Source organism: Balaenoptera borealis (assembly GCF_965194805.1).
Source record: "Balaenoptera borealis genome assembly, chromosome: 2".
Classification (NCBI taxonomy): domain Eukaryota; kingdom Metazoa; phylum Chordata; class Mammalia; order Artiodactyla; family Balaenopteridae; genus Balaenoptera; species Balaenoptera borealis.
In genome coordinates, this window is record NC_138867.1 from 85,051,060 (window position 1) to 85,071,291 (window position 20,232).

The 20,232-nt window shown below is 36.6% G+C and overlaps 1 protein-coding gene across 9 annotated transcripts in view; it reads left to right on the plus strand.

The window, feature by feature from the left end:
* PAM (peptidylglycine alpha-amidating monooxygenase) overlaps positions 1-20,232 on the plus strand; it is a 279,419-nt gene that overhangs the window by 185,790 nt on the left and 73,397 nt on the right. For all 9 annotated transcript variants that reach the window (XM_082375927.1, XM_082375933.1, XM_082375926.1 and 6 more), the window contains 2 exons: positions 4,054-4,139; positions 5,650-5,733. In XM_082375927.1, the coding sequence (XP_082232053.1) occupies positions 4,054-4,139; positions 5,650-5,733 (170 nt within the window). The remainder of the gene's footprint in view (positions 1-4,053; positions 4,140-5,649; positions 5,734-20,232) is intronic.

The window sequence follows — 20,232 nt, forward strand, 5'->3', positions numbered from 1 at the left end:
ATAGAGCAGTTAATGAAATTTGAATACCTGACTCACGCTGGATGTCATTTTGAAAAGTAAGGACATTCCACATATGCCATTGATTTTTATGTGTGTTTCTAAAAGAAACTTTCTGACTTTGGATTAATTTTCCTGTGATTCTGTTAGATGCTTAATGCATTAAAATTGGAATTTAAGACTGTACAGACTTAACTTTAGGGCATGACAATTTTATTAAAACAAGTTTTTTCAGACCAAAGAAGAAATGACTTATCAGTTCTGATTTTCTCTGAGTAACCTTGGGTTTTAACTAACCTTTCACAGATAGAACCAGAGGAGTACTTTAACAGTCAATCATGCTCTATTTGGATAATTCAAAATGACAGGCTAGCACTTTTCAGAGCTTGGCATAGTCTGGAAATATTCATGCCATCTGAATGGTTTCCCCATGGATTAGAGGTGAAAAGGTTCTATAGCAAAGGTCCAAGAATCCAGAGTAGTTTTATTTTCAAATGTTAATTCTCATCATTTTTGCTATGAATACTAAGAAACCACTAGGGAGCTATGTGAATCTTTTCACAATTAATTGGCTTAATCTAGACGAGCCTTTAGGGGAAGCTGCTAGAATTATAAGAATAAGAAACCTGGCCGATGAGGCCTGAAATTACAACAGCCGTTGATCAAGGGTTACTTTGCTTCCTAGCCTTAATACTCTTCTTCTCAATTAGAATAGTAAAGATTTTCACTATTTTTACAGGACACTGTTTGGAAAGCCAACATATGCAATACTATCTTTATTCTGTTGGTCATTTTATGTGGAGAAAATGTGATACTGTTTCCATTTAAAATGGGAAATGGAAATTTGAAAATGAAAAGATGCGGAGAGTTTATCCAAATGTTCTTTGCCACTCCTTTATGTTATCCACTGTAGGACTCATTTCTCTTGGCCTCTTGTTTTTCCTCTTCACTTAGTCCTCTCACTCATTAAGTTTTAGAATGAGTCTCAATATCCCAGGGCCCTCCAGTGAGTCATCGTTTACTCAGCCTTGAGTTTTATACAATTTTTTTTTAAATTATAAAACAGGATTTTAAAATCAAATCAAAGTTTGCTTTTGGAGCTCTTCTTTTACCAGACCTGATGAGAGCATGAAACATTGTCTCTTCGCAAATAAGAACTTATTTTATCTAAAACTTGATTTTAGAATTGCATACTCGAATTGCAACTCAGTTCAGGTATGATAGTAATCATCAAAGCTGATCTTCATATAATACCATGAAGTCTCCGCCTAAAAGTCAGTCTCATGAATAGAGATATAAGGGAGTGTGACAGCCAGAGCTTTGAATCATGGCTTGGCTGTGTGACCTTTTGAAAGTTACTTGAAGTCTCTGAGCTTATTCAACTGTAAAGTATAACCTACTTGCAATGTCTTGTGAGAGTGAGTATGAGCTGATTTGTACAGAATTCCAGGCAAATGATAATTCAAATTTATTGTCATTTAATATTTTAGTTAAAACTTTTTAACTAAAATTTTTTTAAATGTTATACTTGACAGTACAATAAAACTTAGGCCAATTCAATTATTTAAGTGTTTGTATATAAAAAGTTAAAAATGTATTTAGAAGTTAACTTCCCCAAACATTTCTTAAATATTTACTAAATGCCAGGCAGGGCTGCAGGTGCTGGGAGTACAGGGTGAAAGATATGACCCAAACCTCAAAGTCTACACAGTCTGGTTGGAGAGGAGATAAGCAAGCTGATACTTAGGATGCGTGCTATGGTTAAAGAATGCAAGTTAGGTGGGACGGGCATCAGAGAAAGCTTCCCTGAGGAGGAAGACTTGAAGTGAATCTTGAATGAGAAGGTGAGAACAAGGTTGTCAGGCAGAGAGTTGGAGAAGGGGTTTTCCAGAAAGAGAACAGTGGAGAAGAGAGAGGTTAGAAACTGGCAGCAACTTGGCATGACTGAAAAGGGTTTTTTTTTTCTGGGGATATAACAGGGGCCCAGATCATAAAAGCCTCATGTGTTATACTACAATGTTTACATTTTATTTTGGTGTTATTTTTGGGAAGCATTTGAAAGAATTTGTGCCAGCAAATGACATAATCAAATATGTAGCTTAGAAAATTTTACTAAACCAGTTTTCTCTGTTATGTTTCATTCTGGTTCTTTCTAGTCATACACTGAATTGACTTCCATATCAGAGGAAGCAATTATCTTGTTTAACCTAAGACTGTCATCACATTGCTGTTAAGCACTTGTATATTTATGATCTTTGTGGAAAGCTATGAAAATTGCCATCAAGATCTTTAAATTTTAGTAACTCACAGCAGTGAGATACCAAGTTCATCGCATCTGACAATCTCGTTTCTTAAACTATTATAGCACGAGGCCAAGGAGGGAAGTTCTGCTTTTGGGTACTGTCCAATACCCCAAGCCTTTTAGCACACTTGGCACAAGGATGTCACAGACATTTGTTCCAATGCACGCGTCTCACATGCTAATGATCCTGCATGATAAGTATATCGTTTTTGACAGTGAACAGTAAGAAACCACTGGTTGATGTGCTTTACATTGCACATTACCCAGTTTCTTTCTACAGCCTGATTTAGAGAAGCTAGAGCATTTGCTAAATATAACCTTAGAGGGACCTCCTGGTTCCTGGCCCTTTATTCAGATGCATAACCGTTGTCTGCACTTACTGCCTATCCTCTCCCACCATTTCTGGCTGTAAGCTCCTCCTTACAGGAGGAGCTGCCTCTGACCTGGCCTGGGTGTTCTCCAGGTTTCTAGGCTCAGTTTCTAACGTGTTTAGGAAGCTGCCACAGTCTGCCTTCACTTCCCTTCCAGGCCATGGGCAATGCACTTTTTCTCCTGTGTGAGCCAAGTTCCCGGCCAAGAAGCTGTTTTTGTCCTTGTCCTTGACGGTCCTCAGACCTTTCAGATCTGCCTAAACTCCTGACCCTGACCTTGCTTGGTGCCACTTTCTCAAAACACAAATATATAAAAGCAACATGAAAATGTCACCCAACAGTGTTTTGAACGAGTCAAATTATATGACAGAACCAACTAAGAGATGTAGTGTAATGGGGAAAAAATGTGTGGTTTGGAGTCAGACAGCTTACCATTTGTGAGATTGGATCTACCATATAGATACCAACGTGCTAGTTACTGTGCTGGGTGCCTTACACGTATTACCACCACCACTCCCCATCAGAGAGGTTTCCACACACAAACTGGGTCTTTGAGGGCTGATGTACATGTCCAAGATACACAGCTATTAAGGGGAGGTTGTGGGATTCAACTCCAGATATGTCTTTCTGCCTGTGCTCCTTTGACCATATAACACTGCCTCTCAACAGTGAGTCTTTAGATAAAGTGAATGTTTTGTTAAATAATGCAGAACCCTGGTATAGTGCTTTGAGGTTCATGAAGTGCTTTCATTTCTATATCATTTACTTTATAGAACAACTCTGTGAAGTAAGTATAACTATCCCTGTTTTACAAGAGAGAAAACTGAGGCTCTGTAAGATTAAGTGACTTGAAACAATTTATAAATGGCATAACCAGTATTCATGAACTTTAAAACAGCCACAAGAACCCTGTGAGTGGGATGTACTTGTATTGTTCACCCTACTAAGGGTAGGCACTATAAATGCCACCGATCCCCAAATGGGAAATGCATATGTTTCTTTAGTCCACTTCCAAATTTCCAGTGCATTGGCTTTGGTTTACACACCCTTTGTGTAATGCTTACTTTTCTACCTGATTACATAGAGTACATTCCAAGGATGGACATATTGAATTAAACTGTATTATCTACCTCACAGGATTGTTTCACATCAGGCAACTAACAAACAAATCTCCCTTTATAGGTGATTTTTTCACATATAAAATTGTTCTTCACTCCAGTGTTCCTTACAGTCTTAAAGCTGATATGACTATAATGATGGTATATTGATGTACTTTTCTTTACCTTGTTTTCAAATACCTCTCCCTCCCCACTCCTCCCATGGGAAGAGATTTGTGCATTTTACTAATTGAATCTTCACTTATAGCTACTTTTTTTTCTTCAGGTTTTGTGATGAAGGAACCTGTACAGATAAAGCCAATATTCTATATGCCTGGGCAAGAAATGCTCCCCCAACCAGACTCCCCAAAGGTATACCTGAGGCCTCTGAGCCTTATATTGAACTGCTTAGTTTTTTATTCCAAAGTACTTTTTATTATATGTTCTTTCCAACAGCTGTTGACCATGTTCTATGTTGCAATTTCACACTAAAAAGTACCCTTATTGCCTGCTTTGTATTGAAAAGGTTTCATTTAGGTTGTTATTCTTTCTCTGCCTCTGTTTGATAAGTAATTGGCTCACACAACAGTTTAGATAGAATTAGAAAATAACAAGTATACCTCAAGCCACCTTTGGCCTGAGGCACATTGGTTCTTGACAGCAGGAGCATTTCACAAGCCAAGAGAGCTAGGAATTAAATAAATTGCCATTTCAGCAAACAGATTTTTAATAGTCCTGGAACCTGGTGTTTAATGTGATGCCAAACCTCAGCTGGCTTTCTGAATTCACCTCTAAACTGTTCATAGCTTCCAATGTGTGAGTGAATTACCGGACTCTCCTTTATTACCTGGATCTTTCTTAGTATCAAAGTGAATGTATAGTTCTGAAACAGAATAGGACTGCCGTGGTTTAGGGATGGAGAGATGGCATCTTGTGATGCCTCCCTAACTCATGCCTGCACTAATTTTTAAATTTTTTTATATTTTTAATCTTTTTATGCAGTGTTAAAGGTTGCTTTCTATTTATAGTTATTACAAAATATTGACTATATTCCATGCATTGTGCAATACATCCTTGAGCCTCTCTTTCACCCAGTAGTTTGATTTCTGTTTTGCTTTACTTCAAATGAGTGTCAGAATCCTCCCTAGAGTTTACCAGGCAGCCACTATCAAACAAGTTTGGAAACTAATAGGGAGGTTTGTCATAGATTTGTTGATGTTTTTAAGATCCATTGGTAGAGAAAATTAAAAAAAATTTTTTTCTCTGTCTATAAATATTTTATCTGTAGATTTTTTTTTAGCTTACTAGAAAATTCTACTAACAGTAAGACTCTTAGGCACCCTTCAGATTCCAAAACTTTACTGACATTGTAATCTAGTAGGTAATTGGTTTCTTCAGTGATATTTTTGCAGTTACCTATTTTCGTATGGGAAGAAAAACAATTTCCTGAGATGGTCCTAAGAAGTCTATTTTCTATATTCAATCAGAAAATAAAAATGAATATGAGTATATACAAAACAAAATGAAAGAATGGGTTTATGTATGTCTGTTATGTAATCAACAGGGACAGAATTTTGTTTTGTTTTGTTTTGTTCTGTTTCTTGAAAAATGAGTGAATTGTCCTTTTAAAGTGTAAGTGATCACTCTTGGTTCTGAGGTGGAGACTACGAATAGAATTCTATCAGAGCTTAGAGAAGGAATGATAGGTTATATTAGAGATTTTCATTGAATGCCTAGTTTATTTCCATTTTCATGTAACATAATTTCATATATTATGTGCTGTTTTCTTTCCCTTTGGATTTCATAGATCAGTAACCTTTGATTAGCTCTATTTAGCTTCCATTTCTAAAATATTAATTTATCTTCTTTTGAATATCTTCAGGTGTTGGATTCAGAGTTGGAGGAGAGACTGGAAGCAAATACTTTGTACTACAAGTACACTATGGGGATATTAGTGCTTTTAGAGGTGAGTTTTGAAATGTTGGAACTAAGCTCAACTTCAATACTATATTGTTTAAAATACATATACTATTTTCTATATAATAAAATGAAGAATTGACTACACCCTCTGCCCACTAGTAAACAGCTGCTTTTGTCTCCTGGAATTTGAGACTATTGAAGAAATGACTTTTATTTTGAAAGTTATAATCTCTTATGCACATATTCTCTTATGCATCCTACTGTGCTTTCTCTTATGCTGACTTCAGGGTTCTCTTCCTTTCCAATGTGTTATCTTATCCACCGTCTCCTATTAAAAGATTCCTTCTTAGCAGCATTGTCAGAAAGAATAGGGACTAGTAATTTATTTATATTACTAGAAGGAAGCCACTGGAGAGTCAGCATGTTTTGTAACACCAGGGGAGTTCTCAAATGCTCAGGTTCATGTCAGTGGTTTATCTGTAATCCACACTTGGCACTTCATCTGTTGCCCACTGCACCGATGCGCGGACCCCACCCACTCCATAGAGGCTGCTGAACACTGCCCTAGACACTTGCTGGTCTACCCATATTACCATGCACTTTGTTTAAGTGCTCCTTTTCTTATCATAGAATCATTAACATGAGGAAAGGACCCTGTTCCCAAGGCAGCCAAAACTGTGCTTATTATTCCTTCTGCTGCATTTAGTCAAACTCCAACTGCATTCCAGGTTCACACTTTGGTGTTCACAGGAGTGTAAATATTAAGCAGTCTTCTTCTTGGCTTGTCAGCCTTTCTACTTTGTCTTGCTGACTTCTACAGGTTTTCCTGAGTTCTCTAACACTATTTTTCTACTAACTAACCTAATACATTTTGCTCTCTAGATGCATTAGCTTTCTATCCAGCAGCTAAGTTTAGAAGTACATATCCATCTCTGCCTATGAAATATCCTCTGGGGCCCTTGCTGAGAGCACCCCATGCTGAAAGTTTCCATAGGTTCTCAGCCTTCAGGACTGGGACAATAAATGCCGTCTTCCTCTGGAAAAGGATGTTGGAAAGAATAAATTTATGTCAACTATACTCCAATAAAATTTTTTTTAAAAAGAATAAATTTATATAATGAAAAACTATAATTAGTACTACAATCAGATATATTATTGATTAAACAAGCTCCTGTGGACCAGCTCATGAACCTAACTTCCAAGTAAAACCTGTTTTTTATAAAAAATATGCTTTGAGTTATATATAAATAGCTTTCCATTTTTGGAACAGGACCTAAAATCTTAAGTTGTTCATTGTAGTGCTGAGCCAAGGTTTTGTTGAAAACAGAGGAATAAATAATGTTCGTGTTTGAGAAACAAAGACACAAATTATCTGCTCTAAAAATTTACCATGTTGGTGTCAGGGGAACAGGCAGATTCTAAGACTGCTGACTTCCAAAGCATTGACAAGACTATTATTTTTCCAAAGAAGCGAGGAAGGCTTTCCCCAATTACCACAACTAAAGTAGCTGGTAGTGTCCACACATACGTGGCCCCCACCCCTAGTCTCCATCCTTCTATAGAACCCTAGACTTGACTTTTCAACCTAATTCCTCTGAGCTTTGCAGTACCTCCTAACAGATACCGTACTGATACCCCAGGGGAAATGGATGATACATAATATGCTAGTTTTTAAAACATATTACTGTAATAATTTAATTTAAATTAACTTCTTACCAATGAGGAATTAGTTTTATTTTATAATTTATGTCTAATATGGGCTAATTAAAAAGTATTGATATTTAATATATAAATATATAGTTATTATTTACTATAAGAGACTGATTAGAAACTTTCATAGTAGTTTTTCATTTTTTACTTTTTTGAGAACCGTTTTTCTAAAGGAAGGTGCATGTGAGGTAGGACCTATAATTCATAGATCTTATGATAATGTAATAAAAATATAAACAAAAAAATTTCACCCGTATAATTCTTTCAGTAGCATTAGATACTATCTTGTGCCTTAAACTATACATGGCTTAGAATAGTAAGTAAACACACGGGAAAATATCAGATCTCACTAAAACAACGAGAGAGCATTTTGCATTTACTTAATTGGGTGTGAGTGGAGATTGAATTATAAAACCCAGGGCTGCCAGGCTTTAGATGAATATGCTACAGTTTGGGGAGCTTTGTGAATTACTGCAGTGTTTTAGAAAGCAACTTTATCATATTATATACATTTTATATAAAACATTAAAATCTTTCTCTAGGCTTTCATCCTAAACTACAGGAAGGGTTTTGTTGGATTTCTTGGTTTGTTTGTTTTCTAATGAGCTACCTACCCACAGTTATTTATATACCATTAACTAGTAATATGAAAACCTGGAAAGTTAACAAACGTCCCTTAATAGGGGACTAATTAAATAAATGGTATAACAACAAAAATAGCAAATCATAAAATTTTATACAGACTACATAAAACCGTAGGTATGCTTGTATGTTTCCAAGGATTATAAGGAGCAAGGAATAAACGGAAACAGTCAATAAGCATGAGAGACAGGATCATGTGATTTTTTTCTCCTTTACAATGTTATAACATTCTCTTCATGTTTTTAAATTCCACAAATATAAGCACTATGTTAAGTACCTGCCAGTTTGTGCGCTGCATTCCCACTCATACCCTCCTGACAAAAAAGAGTTAAAGTAAATCTCTATGTGCCTGATTAACCATAAGAAGTGACTTATACTTTAAAAAGGTTCTATATTGTGATCACACACTTATCTCCAGATGAACCTAGAAGTGGAATTATAACATATCTTTTAATGATTAAAAATGCATTATAGATATGTTATATATGTATTATATATATATATACATAATCATCTTAGTGTCAGTGAAGATTTGAACTTCACGGTGTTAGAACTATTGATGATATTTTTAAGAATATAAATTATAAATCGGAAGCAGATTAACACTATGGGGAAATCACTGCACTCTACTGAAAAGTGGGAAAATGTTTGGCTTAAGGGTATGAGCGTTTTTCCACATAGGGAAGGTTTTAGAGCGTTGAGAAGCCTAGGACTTCTCTTTAGTAAAGCATCAACAGTGAAGGTAAAATATCTTCTCAAATTTGTTGGAATGTGATAAAGTATCAGAGAGAACATAACCTGAAGCCAGCTGGTTATAGCTTGGACTGGGAGGCCTAGTAGTAGGAAAAGACAGGTCTGTGGGACACCCAAAATATTTGTTTTGTTTTGGTTGTTGTTTGTTTTGGAAATTGAGCAGAATGTGAAACTGTGAAGTGTCATTTAAAAGGAGCCAACTTTATTAAATGCCATGTCAATCATAATGTCAGACCTGGGCTAGTGCTGGGTATACTGATCTTCTTGCCCAAAGGAGTATAGTACATTCTAGCAGGAGAGACAAGCACAGGAATAGTGCGTTTATAGGCAGTAATAGAAGCACACCCCAGATATGGAGGCCGTGGGGAGGTGGAGCGGAACAGGTCTGCCTGGAAGGGCAGTGGGACATTGTCTGGGAAAGGCTTCTTGGAAGATGGAGCCATTGCAAAGATTTGAATGGTGATCAGGAGACTGCAGATAAGTGGGGACAGGGGAAAGACGTGTTCCCGATGAAGTAGAAGTATGTGCATGGCCGTGGGGGAGTGAAAAGCCATGTCTGCAAGGAACTCTTGGTGATTTGGCCTTACTGGAGTGTGAAATGCAAAGGGGTAAGTGGCAAGAAATGAGAAGGGAGCTGAAAGGTGGAGACCAGACCATACAGATCCGTGTTAGGACTTTATTCTGAAAACACCCAGAGTGCTTATCAGCAGTAACCCGATCAGATTTCCACTTCAGTCCTAGGCTTGAGTGCATGGGAAAGCTACCAGCCTTATGAAGAAAGATTGGGGCGTTAGGAGGCCAGGGCGAGCCTGGATGGGGCTCTGGAAGGCCAGAATGAGTTCTTTTTTAAATGTAAGCTTTATAACTTTTTATAAATTAATATTCTATGGAAAACAGAATATAACCCAATTAGAAATGTGTGTCCAGTACAAGCATAGTATTTGGTTACATGATTAAACTCTAAGACCAGATGGCCTGGCAATGGCACTTGCTAATTTTGTTATCCTCACCAAGCCTCTAAACTTCTCTGCTCTCCTCATCTATAAAATGGGATTATAATGGCTCCTATAAAGTTATCTGGTAAGCACTCGATTTTAGCTACTATCATTATAGTTCCTGTAAAAGGCTTTAAAGTGATAGAAACTCCCCTAAATGCAACCTTTTGTCATAGTTGCCCATAGTATAAAGAATATGTTGGTTACTTTTCAAGGGTGTCAAAATTTCTTGTTATGTTTAGACACAGAACTGTATTTATGTCTGTCACGTTGCCAGTGGACTTTTCCTAGTTATGCTCTGTTTCCTGTTCTCCACAGACTTTTTCGTTATTCATAGTTCGGTTATACAGAGATAAACTGTAAGACCAAGTTCCTGCCCTTAAGGAAATTAGAATAGCAGGAACTAGAGATTCCTCCTGGTCCTTTTGCTTTCTTTCTTTCTTTTTTTCATTGCCAAATTTTTTCTATAAAGTTTTATTCCATAGAGAAAATTCTGCTGAGATTGTTGCAGAAATTTGCCACTTTTCTTCTGGATGTTTTGGCCCAGGGGAATCTCAAGAAAAGTGGCCTCTTCTTTGCAGAGTTTCCGGCATTAGCTTACGAGTCTCCGACAATAACTCATTTCTCAAATTAGAAAACTCTTGCACTCACCAACTGAAGTTTGGAGCTGGTATCTTAAAAAGGAGGCAAGAATTTCTTCCCAAGTGCATAATCTCTGTCTTTGAGTTGGCAAAATTTCCATGCTATAAACTATTTACTGTCCTTAAGCTCTTGGTGCATATAAGAAAACTAACAGGTATTATCAAGGATACAGATCTCACACACACACACACACACACACACACACACACATCCAGAGCTTGCTTCTACTCCTTCATCACAGCCCTCAAAGTACACCTACATTTTAGCATGTTCCTGGGAGTACAGCTAAACAATTCATTTTCCTTAGAGTGAATGTTTAATACTTATATTCTAAATGAGATGAATGAAACCGAGGGATCCTGTTTTTGACTCTCCATCATGTAAGGGTGAGCTCTAAGAAGTTTCATCTCCAAATTTCTGGGGTTATATTAGTAAAATCAGATCACAAAATTCTAGTTAGAACCCTTAAAGAACAAATCATTTTCAGTAGCCAAGTTTTCCAGAAAGCTAAGGTTTTAATGCTCTAAGTACTATAGCCTTAAAACATTTTGGACAGAAATCTTTCCCAAATATATAATGTGTCTCATGAAATTAATATAGGTGCAGATGTTAAATACCTAATGCTGTGCCCAACACAGAGCAGACTGGCAATAAATGTTGGTTGTCTTCCTTATCCCTTTCTCCCTTTCCTTCATAATTTTGGGATATCATTCTGGATATCAACTACTGCACAATTTCCCTCCAAATTTTAGGAGTAGATAGAGTTTTTTCATCTTACTGGGCTTGTTGCCTTCTTCTATCTGCTTCTCTGTATTTTATGTAACTTCTTCTGTTGTCAAGCTACCACTTCAACTCATTTTAGTTCAAACAGAGCAGCGCATGGAGGCAAAGATGAGTAAGAGCAAAAGTCTGCTTTCATCTTGTTGCCTTCTCCTGTCTGCTTGTTGCCTTCTTCGGTCTGCTTCTCTCTATTTTATGTAACTTTCTCTGTTGTCAAGCTACCACTTCAACTCATTTTAATTCAAACAGAGCAGCGCATGGAGGCAAAGATGAGTAAGAACAAAAGTTTGCCTTCATCCAATGGGGGCAATTGAAAATAAAACAGTAACAGTAATTACATGAGCCAGTACAGTCAGTGCAATAAGAGAGGGGGTTGAGAAGCAAACAAGACCACACCTAGTTTAGAAAAAGATTTCATGTTGCCAGATTGATTTCCTACAGGCGTCCTTCTCCCTTGTACTAAATTGATGATATGGAATCTAGGCAGCTAAATTTCATATAATTGTTTATAAATTTAGGGTAAACAGCCTCTGAACTGAAACCTTTAGAGGGAACTTTTTGAATAAAATCATGGGAACACGAGTGCCTGGACTTGGTAACCTTCAGATTTGATTTCTTCTTGCCCTCCTGTGTTGTTCCATCCTGGCTATGGTCCGTTTTGGTGTGGCTTCTGAATAGCTTAGTTCCAGACAGGTGGGTGTTACCAGACATAGGTCATGCATTCGTGAAATGCACGCTCCACACTTGTACACGTACACACACAAGGGGCTCCTTCCTCGCCACCACGGAAGGAGTAGTAGGGTGAGCATGAGGGAAGGGAGACAGTGGCAGGCAGAAGGGAAAACAGAGGACTCTGGAGGAATTCTAATGCCACTGTGACTCCTGCTGCATGTCTGCCTCTTACAAGACTCTGCCGGGAAGCTACGGAAAAAGTTTTGAAATTGTGGGCCGGGGAAGAATCCCTTGCTAATGCATTTTTTGAACAAGGTGGAGCATAGATCAGTGGCAGGGCAGCTACACTTCAAATTATTTCATTCCAGTATAAAGCAGAGTACTCTGACTTCAGTGTAAGCATTAGAGGTGCTCTTGACTCCCTGATACCTGATTGCAGAGATAGTGGGAAACTGGTGGACGATTGCTCCCTGTTGCTGCCTGTGTTGTCTTTCCTAAATCTGTTGAAGTAGCTTCCTCCTGCATGCTTTCCAGGGAGATATATACCAAACCTGCTTTTACTCTCTCCTTTGCAGAGTGAGGGATGCTATGGATTGGGGTATTTAAACCCACGTATCTTCAGGTGCTCTGGATTACTTTCCATGTTTAAGAATCTCCTTTGAAATTCCAAATGTGGAGGGTGTTATGAATGACTCCCCTCCCCCAGGGAGATGCCTGAAAGCCATTGAGTCTCTACACTAAAGGAGACAGAGATGGCACCTTTCTAGCATTCGGCCTGGCCTTCTCTGAATAAGACCCTGACATGCACACATTCCAGCAAGCCGAATCCCTTCCGGCATATAGAAGGTTAGTTCTCAACATGATATTTTGTCCCAGGGAACACATAATGTTTCCAAGTTCAACTCCAGGGACATCAGCCCTGTGGTCCCAGGATGGGTGCACTTGACCTCAGTTTCCCTTTTCTCTCCCAAGGCTGGGATACCTGTGCCATTCAGCAAGTCTCCTTTCTTCCTTGCCCACCTCCCACTTTCTATTTGTCTAATATTCCTTGATGTAGGGGCACAGACTTTTACTCACGTGCTTTGGGACAGATGCAATTTGGAATTAAGAACTTTAAACCTTTTTGAAAGGTTTTCAAGTACCTAAATCATATATTACATTATATCACCTCTGGGCGTCTGAGACACTATCCCTAATCAAATATGCTAATATTCCTTTAGCAAAACGTTCAAATGGTCACACTACAAGGGATAAAGACAGACGTAAGTAGCATCACATTCATTCGGATCGGATTTTGCTGCCAAACACTATGAAAAAAAAAACTTTAGGCTTCCAAAGCTTTTCAGGTTTCAGAATTGCAAATAGTTCTAGTATGGGAACAAAGAAACCTGTTCCTTAATACTTGAGTTAATTGGTTAAAATACTAGCAAGGATTGGAGGACTCTGGATATATCTGAATATTTTCCCATTAAAATAATCTCTCCCAAACTTTATTTTTCATTTTTTGGAAAATACAAAAAGCCATTAAAAAGAAAAGTAAAAAAGTTACTCACAGTACCTAACTATTTAAAAATCTATAATATGAGGTGACAATTGCATATGATCTGTGAATATACTAAAAAACCATTGAATTGTACACTTTAAAGGGGTGAATTGTAACGTATGTAGATTATATCTCAGTAAAGCTATTGAAGAAAAGGTCTATGGATTCAAAAAAAAAAAAATCTATAATATACCTTCTTCAATCCCATCTTCCTTCTACCCCAACCCCGACCCCCAGGTAACTGAATTTATATCTGCCAATTTTTCATATGCTTATCCCAGCATTTCTATATACACACAGAAAGCACAGATATGTATGTATATCTGCACTTTTCTTCTTTTTTGGACAAAATTCAGATCACACTCTCCACAGATCTGCATCTGCTGTTGTCTTTAATTTAACAACGTACTCTGGGAATATTTCTAAGGCAGCACACGTAAAGCTCTTTCATTATTTATAATGACTGCCTAGTATTCTGTTGTGTGGATATATTATAATTTATATATCCTGTTCCCCATTAAAGACGTTTAAGTTCTGAGTTTTTTGCTATTACAAGCAATGCTGCAGTGAACTTTAATGTTAGAAATGTTTTAGGTAACCATGTATTGCTACTGCAGGGTAGATTTCTAGAAATGGGATTTGGGGGTTATGGAGTGTTGAAACCTTAATGGATTCCACCAAATTACCTGATGAAACAGTTTTTCCAATTTACAATCCATAGTGAATGAGCAAACCTCATATCCTTACCTGCACTAGATGTTTTCACAATTAAAACATTTTGCCCAGTGTTTACTTAAACCAAGGAACTCCTCTTACTGTTTCATTAAAAGGATTAGAATTAGCTGGAAGTTCTTAATAGAATTACCTCTATAGTACATAGTCCATGTACAGTCAAAATCTGATCTGTGGGCTACTTGTGCCAGAATCTTCTTGGAGTGCTTTTTAAAATGAAAATTCCTGGTTCCAACCAGACCTACTGAATCAAATGCACAAAAAGTAGAGGCTAGGCAGTGGTGTACTAGGGCTGGTTCATATTGACCCGTAAGAGCCAATTGCTAATTTTCAGATAGTTAGTGAGCTGATTGTTAAGTATAGCCCTGATTAAAAATAAAGGCAATAAATACTCAAAGGTCATCCTTCCCTAACTATTTTACTACATTTTACTACTATCTTTGCTCTGGAGGGTATTTATGTCTATTGTATCTGTATCGTGGAAATACTATAAAATAGTGTGTCTTTCCAACCCAGTGTTCAGTAATGTCACATTGGTAGCTTGAAATCAACCGTAGTGGGAAAATTTACACCATCAAAATTGAAAAATGCTACAAATCAGTGCTTCGTAAATTATTTTGTTGGTTGTTTAGATTTAAGAAAACAATGGAAAAAAATGTTAGTAATGCCGATTACTGTGAATAGCCAAAAAATTTGAAGAGATATTTTTTTCAGTATTCAAAAACTGCTATCCAGTACTGCAAAGATTTTGCTCACTTTGTTGACGAGCAAGTGCAGTTCCAACATATATCTTTGTTTTTCAGTAAACAAGGATATCAACAAACATTCTTGTCCAAAGACTCACTCGTCAGTTATAACCATAGGTTGGCTAGGGAAAAATTAAGGACATAGCTTTTTCCACTTCTGAGGGGCATTCATTTAGACATGGTGGTGGTGAGCCAACTTTGGCTTTGCAGAAGAGGGCAGTATCCTAGGGGAGAAAGCAAAAGTACAGACGGATCCCTAGAAGATCATCAAGCCCCACCTCACTGGACTCCTATCAGATTGGACTTTAATGTGAGTCAGAAGTAAACTTTCTATCTGGTTTTAAAAAATCAAAAAACAAAAACAAAATTAAGGAAATAATTCTGTGAAATTCAACTGGTTATATGGAATTTATGATAAAGAATATTATTTATTTTATTATTTTTTGTAAATTGTGTCCTACACATATTTTATATTAGTAAAACTATAATAAATGTATATTTACACACGCATGCATATTTTTTTCAGAGAGCCTGTGTGTTACCAGCACATCACTGAACCCAGCATTCTGAAATTTTAACAAGCTCCCCAGTTGATTTTTATGCAAACTAAAGTTTGACAACTGAGGCGCAAAGTTTCCTAGAGGATTGAAGTTACTTCTACATTTTTTTTTCCTGCACTACAGGTGTATCAGGGAAGTCTCCTGGGGCTTGGGACATGAGCAGAATGATTTGCATTTATCAAAATGAGTATAATTAAATCTCAATTCTCCTAAGAAAAGGGGTGCTTTGAAAGAAGAAAATGCATTTAATTACTGTCTGGTTATTCTAGCACTTTTTTATTTCACTTAGAAATTTGAAGGAGAGTTTATATTTATTCTTAACTTTTTCACAAAATTTGGTGTTTGGATTTAAAATGCTATTTTACTATTATGGTAGAAGACACAACGCGTATATGACTTTCTTGGACACAATCCTCTTCATATATAGGGGTGCAAATCTTCCTTCTTGACACTTATTCTAGATAAACCTTTTTGAACAATGAACAAAAATAAGTTATATCCTTCCATTTTTTTACATTTTTGATTTTTAAGTGGAATATATGGGGTGACAGGGACTAGAAAATGAAAGGCAGAGACCATGAGACCAACTCGGAGAGAGAAATGATTGGCAAGAAGGTAACATTCAACCTGCATGAAATTCCATAGCCTCTTAGGCCTTTTCAGATAAAGGGAAGAGATTGCAACATGGCTGTAAAGGCATTATTGAAAATGAAACCATGACTTTGATTTTCTTTTCTTCTGAAAATAGTAAAAACTGTAGATCTTATGTGTTGTGTACTAATTCATTTTTAAAGCACTGGTTTTTGACACAGAGACTGAGTCTTTGGAGTGACAGAAGGAGAGCAGTGTGACTGGAAGGGACCATCTAGTCCAGCCCCTCTATTTTACAGAAGTGGAAATCGATAACTCAGAAAGGTTAAGTGACTTGCCAGAGGTGGTATAGCTACTAGTCCAATGGTATTAAAAGCTAAAAGAATTTAATTTGTGTTGAATTTCTAATTTGTAGTTTATCAAAGTTCATGTCCTAACCATATAAAACAAATAATGGAGTCAGTCCTTCTAAAAGTCCTCTGAACTACTAGGAAGGAAGAGGAATGAAATTATCCTTGCACAATAGTATAAATATGGATAAAGATTGGAGTTGCTTACCTCATCTCATTTATGCCTTTTCATTCTGATGTATGAAGGAATCCACTTCCCTTATGTAGGGATATTTCTACACCAGGTTACTTGATAATCCCACTGATTTCAGAAGAACTATAATGGGATGTTCTTCATGTTCTTCTCTAACCTTCATTATACACAAGCAGCTTGTTGTGAGTCATGGGAATGATTTTAGGACTATTCAGTGCCTCTCAAATGATCCAAAAGAAGCCTCTTATCCTGAAATATTTTTTGGCTTTTGCCAGTGTAAGCTCCCTGATTCTCTAGCTTCCTGCATTTCAATTTTGTTAATCATCTTCAGTTTGGAAGACTAATGGTCCTTATTCATCTCATTCATTCCATGGGACACCTGTTTATTTTAATACCTAAATATGGTCATTAAGTATCAGGAATTACATTTTCATTCATTTGGTTATGAAAAGATATGTAAAGCACTGCAGTATTATTGCTTTTTAAAGAATATATTCAGAATGTTCTTTTTTCCTTAAAATGTATTTTTTAGAGCAGTGTAACATTGAACAATATAATGTTTAGCTTAAGTGATGTCTTTTAGGGGAAAAAAAGTTTCCCTAATACTATTTAATTTCTCACATTTTGCTTTTATTTTCTAGTTGTTTTTGAGACAACCTTATACTTTACCTTCATTTACCGCTTTGCAGCTCATGCTTTTTTAATCACCCATAATTATTAACTCTTCTTCGAAACTGGTCAGGGTACATAATCATTAACTAATTACTTTCATTTAAATTAATAGCAGATAATATTTTATTTTTTAACCAAAAGAAATTAAGAGGAAAAATAAAGTTGCTTGCTCATGGGTTCACATCAAAATTAGGAGATCCAAGGCATTTTTTCACACACTCCACAAATACTCAGGCTGGTTTCCACACCCTGTCCCTCACTAATCCCCTCATTGCTTTGGCATGTTTACGTTTGTTTACTGTGTTCTAGGAAGTCCGGTAAAAGACGGAAGTCATTAGAAAGGCTAGGATTTGTACATTCTATTTCCTATTCTCTATTAATTCCTTTTTTATGTTAGTTGACTGTCTTACGTGTAAAATGCGAGAGATACCCTAACTAAATACATGACCAAAAAGACATTTGATGAAAACCATTCAAATATGACATCTCATGACATTTATAAAATAATTCTGTTAGAAAAATAAAATCCAGCCTTCCTTAGGCCTGGAAGAGACCCTTCTAACCTCCCTCTTTCTGCCAACGAAACATTGCTCTCCTCTTCATCCCATTTGGAAACCCTTTATCCTGCTCCCCGTTTCTTCTCATTCTATGTTAATTCTTCTTTTCTCCATCTTTGAAAATTTTCCAGAGGCTGTCTTCTTATAGGGATATCTCCCCTACCCAACACTTTCCTAGCTCCATTTCTTTGCAAGTATTCCTTACCCTTGTTTCCCCAACTTAAGTGTAATGTATCACCTATAATAACAGAAAGGAGAATAAAATCTGAGCAGTAACTGCAAACCCTTCTAAACAAACCCTTTATCTTACATTATGAAGATTTGCTTAAGGTCTCAGGGAATTTTGAGTGATAATTTGGGTCACTGAGCGGTTTCAGTGTTTTCCGTACTACTTCTCAACTCACAAGTGCTTTATGAAGATTACTTTATTAATCCTCATACCAATTACAACATAAACATATTGAATGACTGGAAATTAATGCTAAATCAAATATATGAGCTATAATATTCAAAGTATATTTCCTAATTAATACCGAGGACTACATGCATGCATAATTATATGTAAATTAGATACTTTGAATTTATTTTTTCATTGAAGAACCAAAATCAATACACGATATAGTATTTTAAGCTGATGAAGATAATTGGATTGAAAATACGGCCACTGATTTTAGGTTGAGCTTCAAAAAGCATATATTCCAATTAAATTACCACTTTTGCAGACTATAAACTTCCTGTTTGCAAAACAAAACAGGATGTTATTGCCACTAGGTTACCCTCTCTTTGCTTATCATTCATGAGCACTTAGAGGTTTAAGTTAAATAAAAGAGGGAGAATACACTGTTGCACAAAGTAGTTGAATTCCAGAGGGGGTGAGAGGTAAACCTTTTATGTATATAAAAAATACCCTCCAGACAATTCAAAAATTCATAATAGACCATTTTATATGAGAAATATGATTTTTAGCTTTATATTTCAAATTGAATTTAAAAGTTTCTTTGATTAAAACTCTTAAAGTTCCTTTTCATTCCATTACTTATTCTTCTGGTACCTTTACTGTGGTGCCTAGACTTTTGCAGTTACATTCTGCCCTCAGTAGGGAGAACAGACAATAATTGGGAGAATGCAAAAGAAAATTTAGACTTTCACTTAAAAAATGAATATATGTTAAAAACTGAGATGCAGAAGTAAAAAGTGGTTGATAGGACTTTTCACTGAGAGAAAGGGGAAATAATAAAATAACTCTTAGTAACCAGATATAATATTTAACAACTGCCGACCAAAGCCCATGAAGCTAGTGGACAAGCTAGTTAAAGGTGCCAGAAGACAGCACCTTCGGAAAGGCAAATAAATGTTTAAATATGCTGTGTACACAAAATTAAGATTTAAAACTTAATGCCTCAGGGAGGGGCCACAAGTGGAGGGTCTTTGCTTCTTGATTTGGGTGCTGGTTACAGGAGTGTGTTAGTTTTTTAAAATTCCTGAAGCTGTAACTTCTGATTTGTGCAATTTTCTGTATATTATATAGTTCAACGAAAAGTTAAAAAAACAATCATTAATTTAAAAACTCTATTAACGCATATATGTGGAACCTAGAAAAATGGTACAGATGAACCGGTTTGCAGGGCAGAAATTGAGACACAGATGTAGAGAACAAACGTATGGACACCAAGCAGAGAAAGTTGAGGGGGGGTGGGGGTGGTGGTGTGATGAATTGGGCGACTGGGATTGACATGTATACACTGATGTGTATAAAACTGATGACTAATAAGACCCTGCTGTATAAAAAAATAAATTAAATTTAAAAATTAAAAAAAAAAGAAGTAATCACCATGTCAAGTGTTTAATACCTTTCACTTCCACCTTGAAAAGCATGGATATTAAAGTGCTAATATAATTAAAAAAAAAAAACAACAACTCTGTGCCACGTTTTTAAATATTCTGTATTTACCTAGGATTCGTGGGTTTTTGTCTTTTAATTTTACTTTCTTGGAAGTATGATTCTGGAGCAGGCTCATAATTCTGAGAGAAGAAATAGTATAAATGATAAGCTTCACTATGGATTCTTTTCTTTGCATTCATAAAAGATGGAAAGAGGAAAGTGCTCTGACATTAGTCCCGCCGCAACATTCTCCACACACAGAGCGATTATAAAAGCTCGTTGGTGAGCCTGCCTGCCTGCCTTCCGTTTGATCTCTTTTGGGAACAGCACAGGCCATCATTTGTGAAAGCCGTCTTCTTGCAGCATGGATAAAATGCATTTTCTCTTCCTTGCCACAGGACAAATGGAAGCTAGTAATTTCTAGTCCCGCAGCAGTGAGTACAAAATCAAAAGAGGCTAACTCACTGCAGTGACAGCTTCAAAAGGAATTCTTTTTTGAAGATTTTTTTTTTTTGGTAGTGCTGG